The 20,552-nt window shown below is 39.3% G+C and overlaps 1 protein-coding gene across 3 annotated transcripts in view; it reads left to right on the forward strand.

Moving 5' to 3' along the window:
* gabra3 (gamma-aminobutyric acid type A receptor subunit alpha3) overlaps nucleotides 1-20,552 on the forward strand; it is an 89,053-nt gene that overhangs the window by 11,993 nt on the left and 56,508 nt on the right. For all 3 annotated transcript variants that reach the window (XR_011684877.1, XM_071460708.1, XM_071460707.1), the window contains exon 2: nucleotides 12,736-12,842. Coding sequence is in view for 2 of the 3 variants with exons in the window: in XM_071460708.1 (XP_071316809.1) it covers nucleotides 12,757-12,842 (86 nt within the window). In the remaining variant the exon portion in view is untranslated. The remainder of the gene's footprint in view (nucleotides 1-12,735; nucleotides 12,843-20,552) is intronic.

Below are 20,552 nucleotides of genomic sequence, written 5' to 3' on the forward strand. Positions count from 1 at the left end.
AAACATTCAACACAATTTCCACCTAAGTGGCAAAGACAAGCCCATAGAGCTTCAAGGTGAAACACCGTGTGGATGTTTGATTTATGGTTTAAATTATTCTGCAGGGCCTGTCTAGTGCGTGTGCTGAACTCTACTGCTCTTTGTATGGCTATTACCAGAGAGTGAAACCTTGCATTCCAATTACAGTTAGGCTATATAGCTGTCATTTATGTTAGTAATGACTATAGCTTCTCCTTCCATTGAATTACCAGCCTGCCCATGAATACTTTGCCTGTTAGTGTGATCGATAGCTACTGATCAAGCCACTTTGGAGACGCACTCTTAAGTTGGACAGATTCAGCGACGTTGTATAAAGATCCATTTGAGTCTTAGAAAAAATAAACAGGGTGTAAAAGGTAAAGTAATTGTGTTATGCATGTTCTAAATTGATTTTCTAATCTGTATACCAATCTTTATCAACATTTACCTTGAGGTACATGCCAAAATGTGATGACCCATGACCTGACGGGACATCCATCAGGTCTTGCTTCGATGACTCAACAAAAGGATTCAGGACATGGTCAGCTCTATTGTACTGTAGCTTTAACTTTAGCATTAACAATTTAGCGATATCAACAACATAAATATTAACTAGATACTTGTGGACTGCAGTGGATGGCAGTCTCCTCCAAAACACTTGTATAACAAAACTCAGTGTCTGCAGCCTTGCTGTAGATGCAGATGCTGGAAATTTTGTACTGAGGATGGCTTTAGTGGAAAAGTCAACTCACTAAAGTGATGGCAATTCATCCTGAGGGGGATCTGAATGTCTGTACCAAATGTCATGGGAATCCAACGAATAGTTGCTGAGACATTTCACTCAAAACCAGAAATGTCAGCCCCATGGTGGCACTGCAGGAAATGTTAGGCAATCACCAAACTCATTAGGATTTATCATCGTGGGGACATGAATGACTGTGCAGAATTTGCTGCCAGTCCATCAAATAGATGGTGGGACATTACACAGGGTAAGTGAAAACTCTAACCTGCCGGGGACCAGGAACAAAAGTTGGAGAATCACAAAAGTCATTCAGCTATATTTTTTGTCTGTACAAAATTTCATGGCAATCCAACCAACTGGTAATGAGACATTTCAGTCTGGAGCAACGTGGCAGACTGATCAACACCGCTGTCCCTAAGACTGCTAGCATGGTTAAAACGAGGCACAGTACAGAGCGACAGTGAATAAATGTTGGGAGAACACCTGACATGTTCATGCACAGGCCATCTTTGTTACAACACTGATTCGAGGAGATATGTGGAACATTTGATTGATGGAAATGACATGGAAGTCCCATCGGAGAATAAACAGCCCATCTCATGTTCTTGCGCTGGTGTGTCGTTACTCAGAGTGACACCACAAGACTCAAAGGATAACATTAAGTTAGACAGATGTTTGCACTGTGCCCTCTCCACGTTTCTTAAGCCTGTTTCTCTGATGACTTTGGACTTTGGAGGACTGTCTGTCAGTCTTGCGAATGGACTGCTGTAGTGAAATATTAATGCTGTTCCTTTTTTCAGACTGCATTAATGACCTAGATCACTTTGATTTAAGTCAGGGTGGACTTGGTTAATGGACTAGGTTAATGGACCACCGATTAAATGGTTGTGGAGCTTAATTTTTCCTGTGTGGCACAATAAAACTCAAGTTGGCTTTGGTGATAATGACTAATGATTTCTGTTGTTATGCACTACTTTGTGCCTTTTTGGATCAACCAGGCAGGCTTTGACCAATTCGTGAAGCCCACCTACTGGCTGTGCAAAGAAACATGAATGAGTCCTCTTATGCTGACGACATTTAAATGAATGGTTCATTAGTACCGGATATAGATTTCAGAGAAGTTTGGTGAAGCAGTTGGAAAAAGTATTTTTGCATAGCGCCTGAAAACCACAATGTGACACGGAGGGTTCATCTCATTAACAAAACTAGACAGTGTGAAAGTTTAAATAGCTGAGCCGCTGTTGCTTCTGGGCTCGTCTTGAAATGTCTTGTTAGCAATATACTTTATTGGATACTAAACATAAAAAATGAACAAGAATGTACAAAGTGATTCCTGATTCATAATTTATTGCTTCCTGGCCTGAGGCCAGCGCTCCTTTGGGAGACAAATTGATGGAGCGGTGACTCAGCGTCTCATGTAGTGGACGACAGTTTGTTTGTAGTCCAGTGATAGATATATTTTCTCTAAATAAATGACTTTACAGATAATTAGTCTGAGAGCATAATGTCATCGTGAGTTTTAAATGATTTATTATAATTCTGATACTATTTGTTGGCATATTCCTTTTTATTTCGGGTTCTAAAGTTGGATTTTAATTTAAAATGCGTCTGTTTCACAGTGAAATTCTTTTTGGTGAAAGTTTCACCGATAAGTTTCCATTTCAGTAAGTGTAAGTTTTGGCATATTTACAGCTGAAGGTTTTTGGTTTTTATTTATTTTAAACTGATTTTCTTCTGAACTTATGCTGGCTGCCACTTTCATACTCAAGCTCTTTGTCTTTATGGCAAAGCATAAACTGGATTGGATTGCTGCAACAATCAGACACTGGTGGGATGGCTAAAATGGTTTAGAGAATGAATCAAGCGAACAATCAGCAGGTTAATCATAAAACAATTACTGCCATGCAAACAAGTGGAACATGCTGTTACCCATGAATAATGCAGACACCCTCAGGGCCAATTAGTGAGGTGCATCATCACTTTAAATGTGATTTCTCAGGTTTCCACCAGCGTGATTTTGACTATGGTCGGAGGGATAATGTAGTTCTGCACAAGGTCCACTGTGACGTGGCTCTATGAGGCTTTCAACCTCATTGTTCATTTTCATCTGCTGGTTCAAGTTCCCCGTGAGTACTGTGTTATCTCATACCTGGTCTACATTCTTTGTGTGTGTCTACTGTATTTCATTTCCTTCCTACTGCCATTTATCCACTGGCACAGTATTGTATGCTTTATCTATTGCATGCATTGCCATGTCACACTCATTTGTATTCCCATAGCATCCTCACAGCAGTAGGTTACTATGCTGACCCGCAATATCATTCCCTGCACTCAGTCGAGCTGAGTCAACGTCACTGTGAACTGATTGGCTAAACATGTGTGACCATGCCAGGGACTGGAGAGGAGCAGCCTTTTTAAAAAGCCTCACTATGTTGATGCAGCTTCTGTATAACTTAAGAGTCACGTCAAGTTTAATCTATCTCGGACTCCCCTGTTCTTATGATAGGAATCTTACTTTTTTCTGATTCACTCTCCTTTGCTGCACTGTCTGTGTGATAATTAGCTATTAATGCAAACTCAAATACTTCACTTTCTGAGAATGGTTTTATGCAAGCAGCTGCAGAAATGTTAACAGCCACAGACGTTGGCAGCCTGCTCCTGACTCCCACCATAACAAAACTAGTTTCTAGACTTTTTTGTGAGTGGATCAGTATTAAATTATGCAAGAAATGTAGGGAAGAACTCAACTACTGAACTTATGTTGCAGGTAACAAGCTCTTACTGCACTGTGTGCAAACCTACCTTGGAACAAGAAATGCATTTTCCCTATAATCCTGTTACATGGAAACATAAGTCATTAATGCCAGGCCAATGTACCAAACTGGACTGGACTGTAAGTTGTACATCTCACTTCTCATTCCCTCCCCTCTGGTGCCCCTTTCTTTTCATTGTAAGCCAGTTTGGTTGCCCCTCCTAATGGGCAAAGACTTTGTTCCAGCTGTAATCATAATCCATTGAGGAGATGCAGAACTTGTCACATTCTGAACGAAGATATTAATTTCCCCTCCATGTGGGGCCCTGCTCCGCTGGCCATGTAATGCTATCAGCTTTGAAGGACTCTTGTCTGGTTAAGCCTCATACCAATGTTCAGTCTGACATCCATTTTCTTTCTTTGAATTTATTGGCACTGATGGTGCTTTAAGTGAATGCCTTTTCAGAATAAAAGCACTGCCGCTGTGAGTTGTATCTCCTTAGTTTATATGACTCTGTTAATGTAATCTGTCGGTTACACTTGATGCAAATAAATAATCTGTAAATTTGATCGGAATCATTCATTTATTGTTCCACCTGTACTCAACAATCTAAAATAATAATGAACATAAAGTATTTAAACCCCTAGCACATGAATGCTGATTTTCAGTATGTGACGCTGTGCACTTCCACAACATCAATTGTATTGCAATCTTATTCTTTATTTTGCTGGGACATCTTATTCCTGCTCTTAATACATATACAAGCATACAATACATCTTGGCCTTAGAACTACTGCTAATGATGGTATCTATGTTTTTCTGTTTATTTAATAAGGATATTTAAACTGCATTTATAGATTTACTGGAGCTTGATGATTTTTCTCCCATTCACATATACGGCATTTGCACTCTCAGCCACAAAAGAGGCCCTTTAGCTGTTCAGAGGACTTACAGCTCTTATATATATTGCTCACACGTGGTCTATTTACTTTGCTCCCCTTGTGTAAAATGCTACTTTATGAGATGGAAACATAAAGATGCATCTGCCTAGCCATTAAAAGAATTAACAGAATGTAAAGTGTAAACGGTGTAGGTCTGCAGTCGCCATTGTACAGGCGTCGAGTTGGAAACAGAGTAACAAGACCTGAGGTAATACATGTGCACAGGTGGTGAGTGCTAGAGAAGGTATTGCACTTCTCTAGAAATCCCTGATGAACTCTGACAGATTTCGCCTACGAGTCAGGCACTCTTTCCCCGGTTCAACAGCTGCTTTCCAGTTTTGTTTTGTTTTTTTATCATGGCTATAGTGACTTATGCAGATCTGCAGTGGATTGGTGCTCTCTCTGTCTCTAATTGTTAAAGTCACACTCATTTACATGATTATTCTATTCATCTGATCAGATCTTTTCAACCCAGCAGCATAATGAATATTACTGCAGGGACAATTGCCCTGTTAAACCAAGTTTATAATCGTGTGTGATTTTTAGTATGGAAGCAAATCCGAGGTATTTTCTTAGTTACTCTCTTCAACTCAGAGAAGTAACTGATTGTGACCTGTATCTTATTAAAGGAAAATATTCTGTGAGTAATAGTTTGCCCTCTATAAAATATGGGCTTTCTTTAATTGTCAGGGTTATTGTGTCAACACTGTTCATTGAGCTCTGCTGGTTTCAGTGTATGAGAACACACCCCAGTTATTTCAGTGTTGTATACTTTGCAGATTTGATAAATGGATATCAAATATTGTAGGTTCAGCAGTATCTATAGAGAATTACCCAGCTGTGCTTGGTGTGTGCAAACGTGCTCAACTGGGTAAGCATTATAGATCTTACCCATTTGCACTTGACAGGTGCGAACTGTTGATGGCTTATAGAAATATTGAATCAAGGTGTTAGCCAAATCGGCTTTATTCAGACACAGAAGGGACGGTTAGATTCATCTAACAGTGAATACATTCTGCTCCCTCACTTTTACATGTGAAAGGAGAATGAAAAATGGGTTGAAATACATCATGCAGGCCAGGGAACGGTTGTATACAAGGCCATTCTGTCAGCAGCAAGCCATCATGATTTTACAGACGCCAAGGTGACACGCAGTTGTGTTTAAACGTTACCTGCACGTACTTACAGGAATCTGCACTTCCCTGCTATTTCTGTTATTGTTTCATGTCTTGTCTCTGGTCTGCTGTTGCACAGTCTTGAAGAGAGCTTCAGGCCCTTAAAGCCTTGCTTTGTCAACTATTACGTCATAATCACTGTCACATGCACTGTATTGTCACCACACCTTGACCATATTCTTATGCTTGAAGTTTACTATGCACACACATATATATATATATATATATGGTTCGAAGCCACGTCCTAACATCAAAATACAAATGTTTAAGTGCTGTGACAGTGTTTTGCTTTTAACCACTTTGGCCTCATTTCGGAAACCAGATTTCTTTTATTCCCTCTCTACTGTCATGTAAATTTACACACACAGCATGAAAAGCCGAGATCTGTCTCTGTAAAAATAACTCCATCTGGTATATATTATTTTATTAATTTCTTTATGCTAATAAACAACTCCAGTGCATTTTAGGATGTTGCACAGTTTTCCACCCCTGTGACCGTGCAGTCGGAGGAGATTGAGCTTCAAAGTAGATCTTGGCAAAACTAAGTGAGAGACCTTATTACTTAGACTGCCAAATTTAGCACTAATAAAAACATTTATCAAGTCACTTCACCTTAAATTCAGAGGAGATTAAATATGTTTAGCTTTGATTAAACTGGACCATCAGGGCCACTTGGGCTCTTTTATTCTACAGTTTTATAGTTCCTTTTAGCACCTGAGAACAGCATACTTTCTCTGAACATTAGTCAGCCAAGCCTTGGCACAGCAAGATGAAAATGACAGAATGAAATTTATCTTTCTTCTGCCCTAAAAACAGCAACAGAGGATCATTGTCATGTGGTGCTGTGTTCATAATGGATCCACTGTACTCTCATTACATGTCTGTGAGGAATAAACCTAAATTTTGACAAATTATCAGTGCCGCAATATAATCACAGTGGGCCCCAGTGGAAACGGTTTTGCCCGACAGCCCAGTGCATTGATCATTTGGTAGTGATACAACCTAATGATCATAGTAACGAACAAGCCCACAGTCCCAGAACAGAGCTAAAATTTGTCCTCCCTCATTAGAGGTCCACCTGTGTTCCTGTTGCAGGGCATCATCGACAACAGTGGTTCCCAATTTAATTTATTTATTGTTTTTTATTTTTTGAGACAAACTCAAGTACTCTCTCATCAACACCACCATTCATGCTAATTTTAACGGATTTATATTGGATGGTATTTAATACTAGTACTTCTATCAAAGTGGATCATCAAAGTTGTTGTTGCTATTTTCATACACCTGAACTGCCTGTGTGTAGGTGGTCTGGTCAGGTTTACTATGTCGTGGGGTTTTAGAAGCTGGACATTTGACAGGTAGTGTCCATTACCTTTAGCTAACTATTTCAAATGAATTCATTTAGCTTCGCTTTCATTTATCCTGTTTTTTTAGAAAACAATTTCCACCATTTATCCATTACTTTTAGCTCACTGTTTCTTTTTTAACTGTTTTTATTACTGTAAGCTAATTATTTCAACCATTTATTGACTACCTTTACCTGTTTATCTGTTTATACATTAACTTTCCTTTTAGCTAACCATTTCCCCTGTTTATACATTAGCCTTACTTTTAGCTAATTATTTCAAGTGTTTACACATTAGGCTTACGTTTAGCTAAACATTTCAACTGTTATACATTATTTTACCTTACTTTTAGCTTCAAGTGTTTACACATTATCCTTACTTTTATCTATTTCAAGTGTTTACACCTTACTGCTAGCTATTTCAAATCTCTATACATTAGCCTTACTTTTAGCTTTAAATGTTTACACATTAGCCTTACTTTTAGCCAACTATTTCCATTACTTATACATTAGCCTTACTTTTAGCGAACCATTTAAATTGTTTTCACATTATCCCTACCTTTAGCTAACTATTCCCACTCCTTATACATTAGCCTTACTTTTAGCTAACTACCTCATCTTTGAAATTGTCCATCTTCAGTAGCATACTTCTTGTGTCCTCCTTTTTTCTCCCTTTGTTTTTATGTACTCTGCTTTATTTTGTGTGTTGTATGTTACTGCAGAAATGATTGACTTATTAGTATGCTGAACACAATAAAGTGTTTCCCACCAATGTTTCAAAACAAAAGTGGGTCCACTTTGAAATCCTTTTTATGTATGTGGTTAAATAATAGACTACGAAGATCACTGGTAGATGCTCTGTGCATGACCGTCACGTCAAACCAAATGTGACAGGATTTAGGGCTATTTTTAGTTAACGGCCACTTGGATTACATGGCTATAGAGCTGTGTCCTAAATTCAACAATTACTGCAGTAGACAGTGTTTATTGGCTGACAAGGTCTTTGTCTTTTGGTTTTGTTTTTCTATCTTTTTTTCGCTGTGCCCTGAGATCCTGAACTGTGCATTAACTGCACCAGCGGGATTTATATTCATACCATGAAACTGTATAATATTACAGTGTGGATTTCAGCAGGTCATGATTGACAGTAAAACTATAAAAATAAATTAGAAACAAAATAGCCTCCAAATGACATGCACCTGAAATCTTTCTAATAGGAAACTAGAGCCTGCCACTTCTTGTTTTACCACTTATTATCTGTATTATTCAACAAATCACTCAGCATAGTTATACAGTCAGATTATTCAGCTAATTTGCATCAAAGACATTTATAGCCTTTTAATTCTGTCAAATATGATTACATTACTCACAGCATATGTTTTTTTTTTCCCCTGGAAAAAAAAAAAAACTGACAGTAGAATTGAAAACAAATGTTAGAAGAACAGGAAAGGGAGAGTGCTTTAGGTCTACTGTCACCTTAGGCAAGCTATTTTTAATTTGCCAACAAAAGCACCATGTCTATTTTTCTTTTTTCCTTTCCTTCATGTTCTCTCTTTCAAGCACAATCTGAGCCCCAGGGACCGCTGAGCCCCTGTTTTGCATGACAGGTATTGGTAAATCGGGTGCAGAATTGCAGACAGTGGCCGGCAGCCAGATGTTTAATGCCTGTTTGTCTTATTTTTATGGAAAGGATTTGTCGACACTTGTAAGAGTGCTGTCTAGTAAGCTTTCTGGATGATTTTTCATTGCAGCTCTAATTGGTGCTTGTGTTGAGGAAACATGAACTGAATCATCAGAACACAACAGAGATCCTATAGGAAATGTGATAGATGATTAGATTATAGACTGAGTATAGACTGAGTAATGAGAATAATTAAACTTCACTTATTTTCTTTAGTCTTTTGAAACTTTACTGTTCTTGTTTACTGAGGACATTATTAGTCTACCAGTATCTGTGCTGCAACTCTTTAATGAGAGCTCATCCTCCCTTTCAACGCTGCAGACTATAATGACTAACAGTGGTGAAACTACACTGTGATTCTTCTATGCCCTGAGGTTAAAGTATTTTCAAAAGATTTATTCATCCTGGACACTTAAAGCCTTAAAAATGACTCAGACGCAATGATGATCCCCATGTGAGTGGAAGTGACTTGAATAGGTGGCAATATGTCAGGAAATTAGCAATGCAATTTTCAGACAGACATTATAAGACAAGGAAATGATACCTCCGTCTCCACAGGGCATCCTGCAGTATTTATGGGGAACATAAACTCTTAAGATAATGGATAACGATCCAGAATTAATTTTAACAAAAACCCAGTTTATATAATGTACAGAAAGAAAGACAAGAAAGGAATGACATTGGTTGAAAACACTGATGCCTTATGATATGTGCAAAAAGGGGGAAAAAAAGAAAAGAAATTCTTGGAACTGCAGTCTGCAGTTTTCTGTTTACCAGCATTTATCAAGCTTGGTAAGATTGGTTTAATTTGACACAGTCTGGGACTTGGCCTGCCCTTGAACATGACGTCTGTTCAAAGGGAGATGAGGGCTGAAATTATGAAAAGCAACATTTGAACTAATTAGCATGAAGTGTACTCAGTTTAATTGGCTACATTTATAATTTAGCACCTATTATGGCCACTCAAGTGTCTGAGATTTGGGTGAATGCATGTAGAATAGCCTGGTTTTAATTCTGGTTGAAATATACAGGTAAGGTAACCTGATAGCTGGGAAATGTTTGGGCATGGAAACACTTGCCTTACTTACTGGGCTCATCATGTCGCAGAAGCAAACCCACTGTGGTATTTCTTAGTCAAGAAGGCGAGTTGATGGATGGATGGATCCTTATTTGAGGACTCAGTCACGGGTCAACAGTGATGACTGTAAACATCTTTACATCAATAACACCTCATGGTTCTTGGATTTACAACACAGAATGACAATGCATATTGATTCTTTCAAACACCTAGTAAGTGTATTGATTGAGATTGTGAACATGTTTCATACATTACTGAAAAACTGCTGACAGAATAAATTATTGCAGAATTATGTTTTCTATCAGCTTGATCAGTCACTGCAAGTGATGGAGCCCATTTTATGTGGATGCACACAGCAGGGTGCTCATGTCTGTATCAGAAATAAAGGAAACTTTTTTATTGTTATTCTTGATATGAGGTTATTGTTAACACAGTCAAGCCATTTTGGCCTTGGGGCTTTCTGAGCTCATTTTCTTCCTCCTTACCAAACCTTTGTTCGCTGCAGTTTTATAGAGCATGCAGCAGTCAATAGCTGTTAAATGACACACAAGGGGAAGGTAAGGCTCGTACTGATGCTAATGCCACAAATAGTGATGTCAGAGTATCACATTATTTGTTGAAACAAAGTTTTTACCACTGTCTCACCCCACAATATTTTGGTCACAAACTGCAAAGAAATCTGCAGCCCTAGGTCATCACACATGTAAGAAATTTTACAATAATCAGCTACAATCCGAGCACCAAGTTATATACAATATTAAGATGATTCCTGTAATGTGTTTTCACCTCAGAGCCACAAACATCGTGTACAAGAACGGTCACAGTTTGGAGCATTATTAGTGCAGCTTCCTACTAGAACATTAAGCTGAGGACTATCTTTATATCCATTCATCTGTTTACTCCTCGTGTAGTGATCAGTGCTCTACAGAAACACGGAGAGCACACTTATTCCCGCAGGAAAGTGTTTGATCTTCTCTCTGTATGGTGGCAATAAAGGCTGAATCTCACAACAGAACAATGAAAGCCTTTTAAGTGCAACACAGCTGCTACACGTGTGTGTGTGTGTGTGTGTGTGTGTGTGTGTGTGTGTGTGTGTGTGTGTGTGTGTGTGTGTGTGTGTGTGTGTGTGTGTGTGCTCGAGTGGCCACGTAGCTGCTGCTGCTGTTCCTCAGGCGTTTGCAGATATTTAGCCTCCTCTCCCTCATCTTGCTGGTGTTTTGAGGCTGCATTCAGTAGCGGACATGCCAATTTTTAATGAGAGGTCACTTAATCTTTCTGTAAATTGCCAGACTGCAACCTCATTGTAATAATTACCAATAATTACAGTGTCAGAAATGCAGCCCCTATGTAGCATCTAGAGAGTGCAGACATAGAGAAGAGGGAGACTGTGTACTGCTGGGTAATGGGTTTGTTTCCCAGCTGTATCCAGCATTAATCTGGCAGTGTTTGGTCAAATTGTTCAGTGCACTACTATCAGATCTAGGCACTTGTAAACTACATCACCTCTTTTCATGAGTGAGGGTAAGGACAGACACAAACACACAATGAATGTATTGATGAAAATAACAGTACGTATATGAATTCAGCTCAGTTTAGTTCGGGGGCATTTATGTGGGTTATTTAACATTTAATGTGTTCAGTTTGTGTAACGCTTGATTACTTAACGCCCACAACAGTGATGTTAATAGATAAGTTGCGGATTGCATAAGAAATCTTGAGTTGGGGAGGGGTCTGAACCTCTGAGTATGTTTTACTTTTGTTACTGTTTTCTTTGGACCTTCCCCTTGACTTTGGGGGAAAAAAAGCAATACCCAGATATTACCACTATCTGGACTCAGACACCAGCTCTGAGGCGACGAACAAGCCTGATCCCCACCCAGACCCAAACAATGAAACTAAATATGAAGTATATCTGATGTCCCGCCTAATTTGAGATAAGTTGTTTGACTGTTTATATAACTCAAACTAATCACAGTCCACTTCTCACTGACCTGCAGGAGAGAACAGCTGTGTTTGGGGCTGCAGTCCCCATAAGCTCTCGTTTTACATACAAGGTGATATGATTTTGTGGTAGTCAGTGGTGTAAATGAAGCTTTAAGTGTCTGTGGTTAAGCGTGGAAAGGCTGATGAAGACTGTGATAAAGATGATGATGATGATAATGAAGTGTGTGTTTAGAACAACGTGACTGAATAAAATGCTTGTGCAGATGACACAGACTAGAAACTAGACACAGAAACAATCAACATGTTTCTCTACACTATAGGCCTGTCAGCAGTGGGCTTGCATTATTTTCAGAACAAACTTTATTTGACATGTTTCACTGCAGTTCTGCTCTGTTGTGACGCAGAATAACAAAGAGCAGATGTGAAAAACTGAAGCCCTCATTCAGGTATCACTCATTACTTCCACATGTACTATACTGCTCCTTCTAAGCGCTTGTTTGATTGTGATGAAGAGAATAAAACCTTGATACAGAGACAACAATGTTGTCCTCTTTCATATGACCCATGGCATAAAAGCAGGCTACCTTTCTGATGAAACCAATTCATCTCTTTATATAATAAATCTCACGTGGGGAATAAAAAATATCAGGAGGGAAAAAATAAGACCCCCACCTTTCTGTGAGCCACATCAATTTTACAGATAGATTTTTTTCATATCGATGTTTCAAACATGGGCCTAAACCACCATTTGATTCATGTCATTTAATAAAAATGAAATGTATTGTAAATGTATTTGACAGGCACATGCTGTTAGGTATAAAAATGTCAGTGCATCAGTTTAAGACCAAACAAACACAATCAATCACATACTGTAAATCAAAGATATAAACCAGATGAAGAGCAGGCAGGTTGAGCAGGGTGGTGAACGATTACAAATAAAGTCTCTGCAATATGTCGATCATTTGATGTCCATTACCTCTGTTAAGCTACAAACATGTTAAGATGATTGTGTTAAGCCACTTATGAGCTGTTTGTTAACTCCTCTGTTATTTCTACAGGGGTCTTCTGTTTAAACTGATATGGCTGCTGCACTTTGGAAGCCCAAACCACTGGACTTGGGCTTGTGGATCTTTCTCCTGCTCCTCAACCTCCTTCCTCAAGCCAGGTACCACAACATACACTGTACCTCACCACCTTCCCAGTGTCTCTCTGCCTCTGCTGGATATGTACTGTCAACCCGTTACACTCCCTGAGATCCGTCTCTGCTGTTGACGTTCTGCTGATGTGTTGTGTATAATACCTGCATTAATCAGGCTCACTGCTGCAGCAGACGTTGTAATCTAGCCAACACCATTAGAAGCAAAAGTTCATCTATATTTTAAGCAGGGAAAAAGCGACACTTGTTTTTGTTATCACACAGTGAGATGGTCCCAGCTGTGACTGTCAGTTTGTCAAATGAAATAACCACACCTCGATAATGGTCTTGCTGAAAAGCTGCAGGATTGCCTGTAGTAGTAATAGTATATAGCTCGACTGAAGGACTTTCTGGACAGTGCTGTGACTTTCACACTTTTGGATGGGGATTAAAATAGAACTAATGCCACCTTGTCCTAAATTAGAAAGAAAAAAAGAGTATCATCACAACTTAAAGTGAGGTTATCCTCCCATCTAAATGTTTGTGCTTTCTTCTGCACCGGTCTAAATTTCACTGACTGGTGAATTAATTTTCATTGTGCAGCACACCACAACTACAGTTGTCCATTCACAGCATTTTCACTCCTGCATCCTGTGCATATTTTTCTGTGTATGTGTGTGTGTGTGTGTGTGTGTGTGTGTGTGTGTGTGTGTTGGAGTCAGCAAAAAAGGAAGCTCCAGCATGTCTAGGAGTCACTCTAATAACACTGCTTGTAATTTCAAATGAAGAGATTGCACAGGTTGCCATGTTAGCATTGTTGATAAGGTGGGATGTTATGGCAGGGAGCTGTGGCGGTATGTAAATCACATTAAGATTTTGCACGCTAGGAAAGGCTCATCGAACCTGGAAGAAAGCAGGCCAGGGAAGGAAATCAGAACAGTGTGACAGGGATTAGCCCAGTTTGCTTTGTCATTGTGCCACTTGGCTCTCCTTGCTTATTAGGAGTAAACAGCACTTGTAATTACATATATTAAATAGAAATATGTGGCCAGGAGAAGGTGAAGGGGCCAAACCCTCCAAGAGATCTTTGAAAAGAAATCAGTTTGGCCTTATTGAGCTTTTCCATTCAAGAACATAGTGCAATAGTTCACCTGAACAACTGATCTGACAGCCCTGTCCACATCTTGAGTGATCTTGAGTACCATTGGTGTGGGGCTGTTTTTCTCAGTTTGGGTTGGACCCCTTAGTTCAGTGAAAGGAGACCTTCATGCTACAGTGTGCGGGTCTGTTGTCCTCATAGACTCGGCAGGTCGTTACAGTTTGAATATCTACTTTTTTCCCACATTTGAACAGATGTTAATATTACAAATAAAAAGTGACAGCACTGTCACCCAACATCAGCAGCCAACCTCACAAATGCTCTTGGGAGCAAATCCCTGCAGCCACAATCCAAAGTTTTTTTGGGAAGCTCTCCCAGAAGAGTGGAGGCTGCTGTAGTGGCACATTAATGCCCGTGGTTTTTGGAATGAGGTGTAATGTTCAGGTGTCCACATCTATCTAGATGAGAGGTTTTCAAAATGTGAGGCACGCCTCCGCAGGTGGGCGAGAATTGAAGGGGGTGCATGGAGGGAGAGAGCTGCAATTTGCATCAAAATGTTTCCTCATAACGCAGTCATATAACATACAATACACATTTTTTCAAAGCCATTGTGACTCAAAATTATCCAGTGATAGCTGTCTGTGCATACATGGGTACATAGCAAACAGGAGCTGCTAACAGCTAATTAACCTTACTTTAACTGCTACAAATCTGCCACAATGCAAACGAATATAGCTTAAAAAAAAAACATTAGTCAAGCTGCCTTTTGTCCTTGTCCCCAAGGCCTGATGTCAATAAACTCAGTGTAAAATCCACACAAAATGTGAAACCACAGGAGATGAAACCATCCCAACCAACTAAACAAAAAATGATTTATAGTAAATAATATATTCATAGTTAAAAAAGAAAAAATTGAAAAAATACTCGAAGCCTGACCTTGGTTTGATTATTCAGCATGAGGCCAGAAAAGAAGATTGAAGATAGAACTAATGACATTAGTATTCCGGATATTAATGAATAAAAATATGGAAAATCATTAGATGTGATGAGAGCAGCAGTTAATAATGGAAATCTATGACATTTTGACATATTAAGGGACAGAAAATTGTCATCACATCCGTTCCAGCAGGGCTCAAACAGTCATGGCAATTCATTATGCATGGACCTAACACAGCAAGTGACAAGGATTTTCCCAAATGTTAATCTTTCTACAATTACTTCAGACATGATGTAGTGCACATATGCAAAGTCCTTGCACAGCAGCCTTTACCCAACACATTTCATTCACTTTTACACGTGCTACTGTAAATGAGGCTTCACATTAGCTCATTTGAGGAAGACGTTTTTATCTGCTGCCTCTCAAGAAATCCAGTGTATAAATTGAACGTGTATATTAATTGTGCATCAAAGTCCATGTTGCTGAATATTTGAAGTAAGAGTGTTAGCATGCAGAATATCTAAGTATCAGCACAGCTGTTTCTCTCTGAGAACTGCCAGCTCCCTGATGCCCACTGATGCTATCGGCAGGCTCCAAATCGGCTTTGCTACAGTTGAGGCAGAAGACTTTCCTAATGGATTAAGGTATAACAGACAAATCCTCTATATAAGGGTCTGTCATTCTGCACATCACCAAATTTCCTCATTTCCCGCACACTGAAAGACGGGCCATGATTAAGCTATTATTCCCAAGGATTCATGTCTTACATATGAATGAGAAGGCTGTGTTTATTTCCATCTGGCAAGTGTCTTTCATTCCTTCAGCTCGCCTTCCCTCCAACCCCCCACCTTCCTGCTCTCCCCTAAACACTTAACAAGAATGGACAGTCAGGCTGTCTTGTTGTCTATTTTGTTTGTAATCTCTTGCCAAGCTGCTGGCCAACGTGGCACATAATCAATAGCTATAAGGACCAGAGTCCTATATGTACACTTTGCCTATGGATTGGCTCTGAAGTTGCCCAGCCTCTACCGGCTCACTCACACTCCCTCACATGAATTATTCACAGCGTGGCAGAGAGGGGCATCACTTTGAGACGTGACCTGGTCAACAGATAACACTCTGTTTCGGTAGTGTTGTCAAGGTTAATGTGTCACAGGTTCAGACAAGGGTAATATATTCATGGCAGAGCCACTTTGCTGATTGAATGACCGGACGAACAGTTTCTACTTGGAGTCAAAAGAAAAGGAAGTCCAAGGATCAATGGGTGTAAATAATGTCAAATCAAGAATCATCGTTCAGTACCTGCCTCCTGCTTTAGTTGACCGATAACAAAACATTTAATATATGCTGCCATTTTTCCTTTTTTTATTTTATCGCTTGACTTGAGCATAGAACAGAAAAACGGAATGCCTGTTGTATTCATCAAAAGTGTTGGATAAATGTACACATGTGCAGTCGGTCAGAGAGGAACTACAAACTAGTTGCTCTGTAAGATCTGATAGATGCTTAAAATACATAGTTGGGCTGATTAATTCACCTTCATCTTGGTTTTCACTTACAAGTATTTGGTTTAAATAAAAGGGTGAAAGTGGATTTGTTGAATCTGTGGACTGTGGAGCATCTGGAAACCTGTCTCAGCTATTAATCTTGCGAGTAAAATTAGAACTGATGCCTCACTTCTTAATTCTTCTGAAGTCTTATTGATCTGTTTTCTATTTACCCCAAGTTCCTGTCAATATTCTGTTTATTAAGTTGAGTAACAGGTGAGTCAAGAGAAAAAGAGACGACTAGAAATTAGAAATTTTGCAAGTATCAATAGCAGTGTATGTGAAACCAGTGTCCGTCCATCATCCCAAATTCTTTAAAACTTTCATTGATCTGTGCCCTAATTAGTTTCAGTCAATTTCCTATTGATATAGGGAGCATCTGGTCAATGATCTTCAAAGTCACCATTAGTGGACATGCCCCAGCAGGCATGAATCAAACCGAAACAGGAATGGATTTCCCAGAAGGTGTCTGCACAGCTGCACACTGAACACAGACCACACAGTTATGGAAACACACAAATAATAAGCTAATGTCTGATGTGTCTTAAATTTAACCCTCAAGACCCGACCACTACTACATGAAGTCGTCAGATTAAATTGTGTGGCTTGTTGTTTTAGCACAGCTCAAGCTCTTTGAGGAAATGGCCTCATCTCACTTTCCATTAAGCACTGTTTATGAAACACATCCACCCCCGACTCCTTCTGAAAATGAGTCCGAGTCTGAGGCAATGCTTTGGATTAACAGACTGTTCAATACAGATTAAAACCCCTAAACCTACAGTGAGTGTGCCTTTGAGTCAGTTTGTGCAACATATTCAAAGTGTTGCTTGTAATGGTTTTTCATGTACAATTAAACAAACCTACTTTCCTGTCTTATTTATTGGGGCATTTGGCCTTTAAACCGTTATTTTATCAAGTGATACATGTAAATGTTGTGTTGCTGTTGGCAAATAAACACCTGCTTGTGATTAGTTTTATTGAAATCATAACTAACTTCATGTCCCACAGTCATCTCCTATTGCTGGAAACACAGAAAGCAGGTGAGTAGTTTCTGCGAATGCTGACTGCGTCAACGTTTTCTGCTGCTCAAAGGAACACAGTTTGTTTTCCGGTCAAAACCTGCTGAGATTCCCCTCTGCCATGGGCTGTAAAAACACAGTGGCAAAAAGTTTAATCATAAAATATAAAGACACAAAAGCTGTTCAGTAATAAAGAATTCAGTATCACACAAACCAGCTGTATTGCATATTTTAACAACCAAAAAAATGTGTCAGACTTCTTTGGCAGTTTATCAAATAGCTTTTTGGGAAACAGACAATTTAATAATTCCTACAGGGAGGACGGTTATGATTCTCCAGCCTGTGTTTTTAGAAATCAAATGTTTGGCAGAGTCAGGATGCTCAGTTCTCTCTAAGAAACTAAATAGCTCAGTGCAGTTCAACAGCTGATGATCTACTGACTAAGAACTTATACTGGTGCTGTTAAAATGGTAACAAGAGTGAGTGATGAGTAATTACGCTTTGTTGAGTTCTTTGCTAATTTATAAAAAAGTAGCCAATATTGCAATGTGAATTTACTGTATTGAAGCAACTTTGTAATTACTTCATATTCCAAACCTTATTTTAAAGTAAAATCATGTAGATCAGATAAGATACAGCAGGACTATAACAACATTTACTTGTAAATCCCTCAGTCATGATTGTTTTGCATTTCATAATGTCATCTTAAGACACAGCACATTTAGAGTGGAAATTGAGATTTCTTTGTTTTTTATATTTACCCTTACCAACCTGCTCTCCAGATAATCACCTGGATGGCTCACTTACTAACAATTTTTACTTATTCATTTTTCATAATCTGAATGTTACATTGACAAACGCAGAGAAGAAATTCAGAGTACGCATCAGTATCATTTGTTTCTTGGACAAAAAAGTACAGTGTTGAAAATGTCATCAGCATTTCAAGTGACACAAAGCAGTTAGGGGAAGATTAGGAGGGGGAGGATGAGGAGGAGGAGGAATGGACTCCTAATGCAATGCTCACTGAGGAAAGCTGGGATAGTAGTGATGAGGATGAAATGAATGAGAGATGAAAGTGTTGACCTGACTAGCACAGAGGTAAAGGGCCCAACAGCAACAACACAGGACACAACAACAAAGCAGGCAGGGAGGGGCAAAATGAAAAGTAAAGAATACAGGTGGAAAAAGACATTATGAACCTCCAGCTGTTCAATTTGATGAATGTGTTGAGTAAGCCTCAGATGACCAGCACGACTGGATGCCATGCAGGTATTTCAGAGAGCTTGTTGCTTATGAAATGCTACAGATTTTGCAGAATAAACTAATCAGAAAGAGGGAAAGTCAGTAAACTCAACTGCCAGAGAAACTGAGCAGGTTCTGAGGATGTACATGCACAGGGGGTTTGTACAGATGCCTAATGTACGAGCCCGTTGGGAGATACAGGCGAAGCAAACCACAGTCGCGAAAGTGAATCAGTGTCAGCAATTTGAGAAATCGATCTGGAGACATCACCTCGCACTGTGTCTGATGACTCAAAGAAAGATGAACTGTGGAAACTCAGGCCACAGTTAGAAAAACTAGTGGAGAAATTTATTTGCATAACTCCAGAAGAATGTCATGCAGTTGATGAAATGATGGTGCCATTCAAGGGAGAATCTCATCTACGTGACTATATGTGAGCAGATGTACCCCACAGTTCAGGATGTGGCCACGTGATGGACTTTCTTTATGAGTCTGATGTTTGTCAAGGTGCAGAAAATCCAGACAAAGAGAAATCTGGTGTTGCTGTCATTGATGTTGTCCTCAAAGTGACATCAGCATTTTCAGCAGTAAAAAAAATAAATAAATAAACTAATCACAAGGTTTTTTTCAGAAAACTGTTTTACATCAGTACCACTGGTGGAACAAAGAAAGAAATCTACTTCACAGGCACAGTGTGAATGAACAGGGTAAAGGACTGCAACATGATGGATGAAAAAGATTTGAAGAAAAAGGGAAGAGGGTCATGGGATTTTAGAGTAAACCAGGACATCACTGTAACAACATCACGGTGCGACAACAAAGCCGTGAACCTAGTTTCTTCCTTCTTTGGCATTGAACCAGTGGGAAATATGAAATGCTGGGACTGAAAATCCAAAACACATAATGGTCCCCAGACCACCCGTTGTTGAAACATACAACACATTCGCGGGAGGTGTTGCAGCCCTTAATATGCTGTCTGCACTTTCTAAGTTCAGCGTCAGATCCTGCAGATGTGCATTTGGAGCCCTGAACGAAAACCTGCAAGTGTTTCAGGTGTCTGTTGGCACTTCTCTCATAAGCACCGGAAAGAGCAAACTCAAGTGTGGCAGATAACTATTCTCTCCAGAACAGGACACAGCACCACCTGTTAAAGGCCACACTCTAAGTGCTTCTTCATGGGGGAATGCTGGGTCTCTGTAAATACTATTTTAAAGAGTGTGGTCTAGACCTGCTTTATATGAAAAGTGCTATGAGTTAACTGCTGTTATGATTTGGCACGATATAAATAAAACTGACTTGACTAGTGTGCCTCCTGATGTGAGAAAAGATAGCACTGATCCTTTCCCAACATGGGAAAACTGACAGAGATGCAGGCGCTGCACAGACAATCACTCCTCACATGTATACTGTGGGACAGAAACCTTTTTTTTCCTGCCACAAGGCAAAATAAAGAGGTCATAAAAGATTTCTCTATGAAAAAAAGAACCAACCAGTTGAAATGTTACAAATGCAGCAGATAACATTTGTTTATTTCTCTAAAATAAACATTTTTATGGGCAGTATATTGCCACAGATGCCTGACAAATCAAATATGATACGAACAATATACTGTATATGCAAATCATTTTTGGCTATTATTTGATGTATCAGGCTTCACAGATTTTAAAGTTTCTAGTCTTTGGCAAAAGCTCAACTCCAGATTGTTTAGTCTGGAACAAACTGGACATTTTAGTCCAAACAGTCAGATGGCGCCTGACATTATGCCAACCATTCTGTCTGTGGACTTAAACATTAAGTCCAACCATCTGCCAAAAACACATGTATGTGTCTTGTTATATCTGAAACATCCAAGTACAAGGCCCTTTATGGTTATTTCAGTACAAAATTTTGAAAGTG

Source organism: Trachinotus anak, unplaced genomic scaffold, assembly GCF_046630095.1.
Source record: "Trachinotus anak isolate AG129_WGS33_773 ecotype Australia unplaced genomic scaffold, CSIRO_AGI_Tana_v1 ptg000024l, whole genome shotgun sequence".
In the NCBI taxonomy this organism is placed as follows: Eukaryota; Metazoa; Chordata; class Actinopteri; order Carangiformes; family Carangidae; genus Trachinotus; species Trachinotus anak.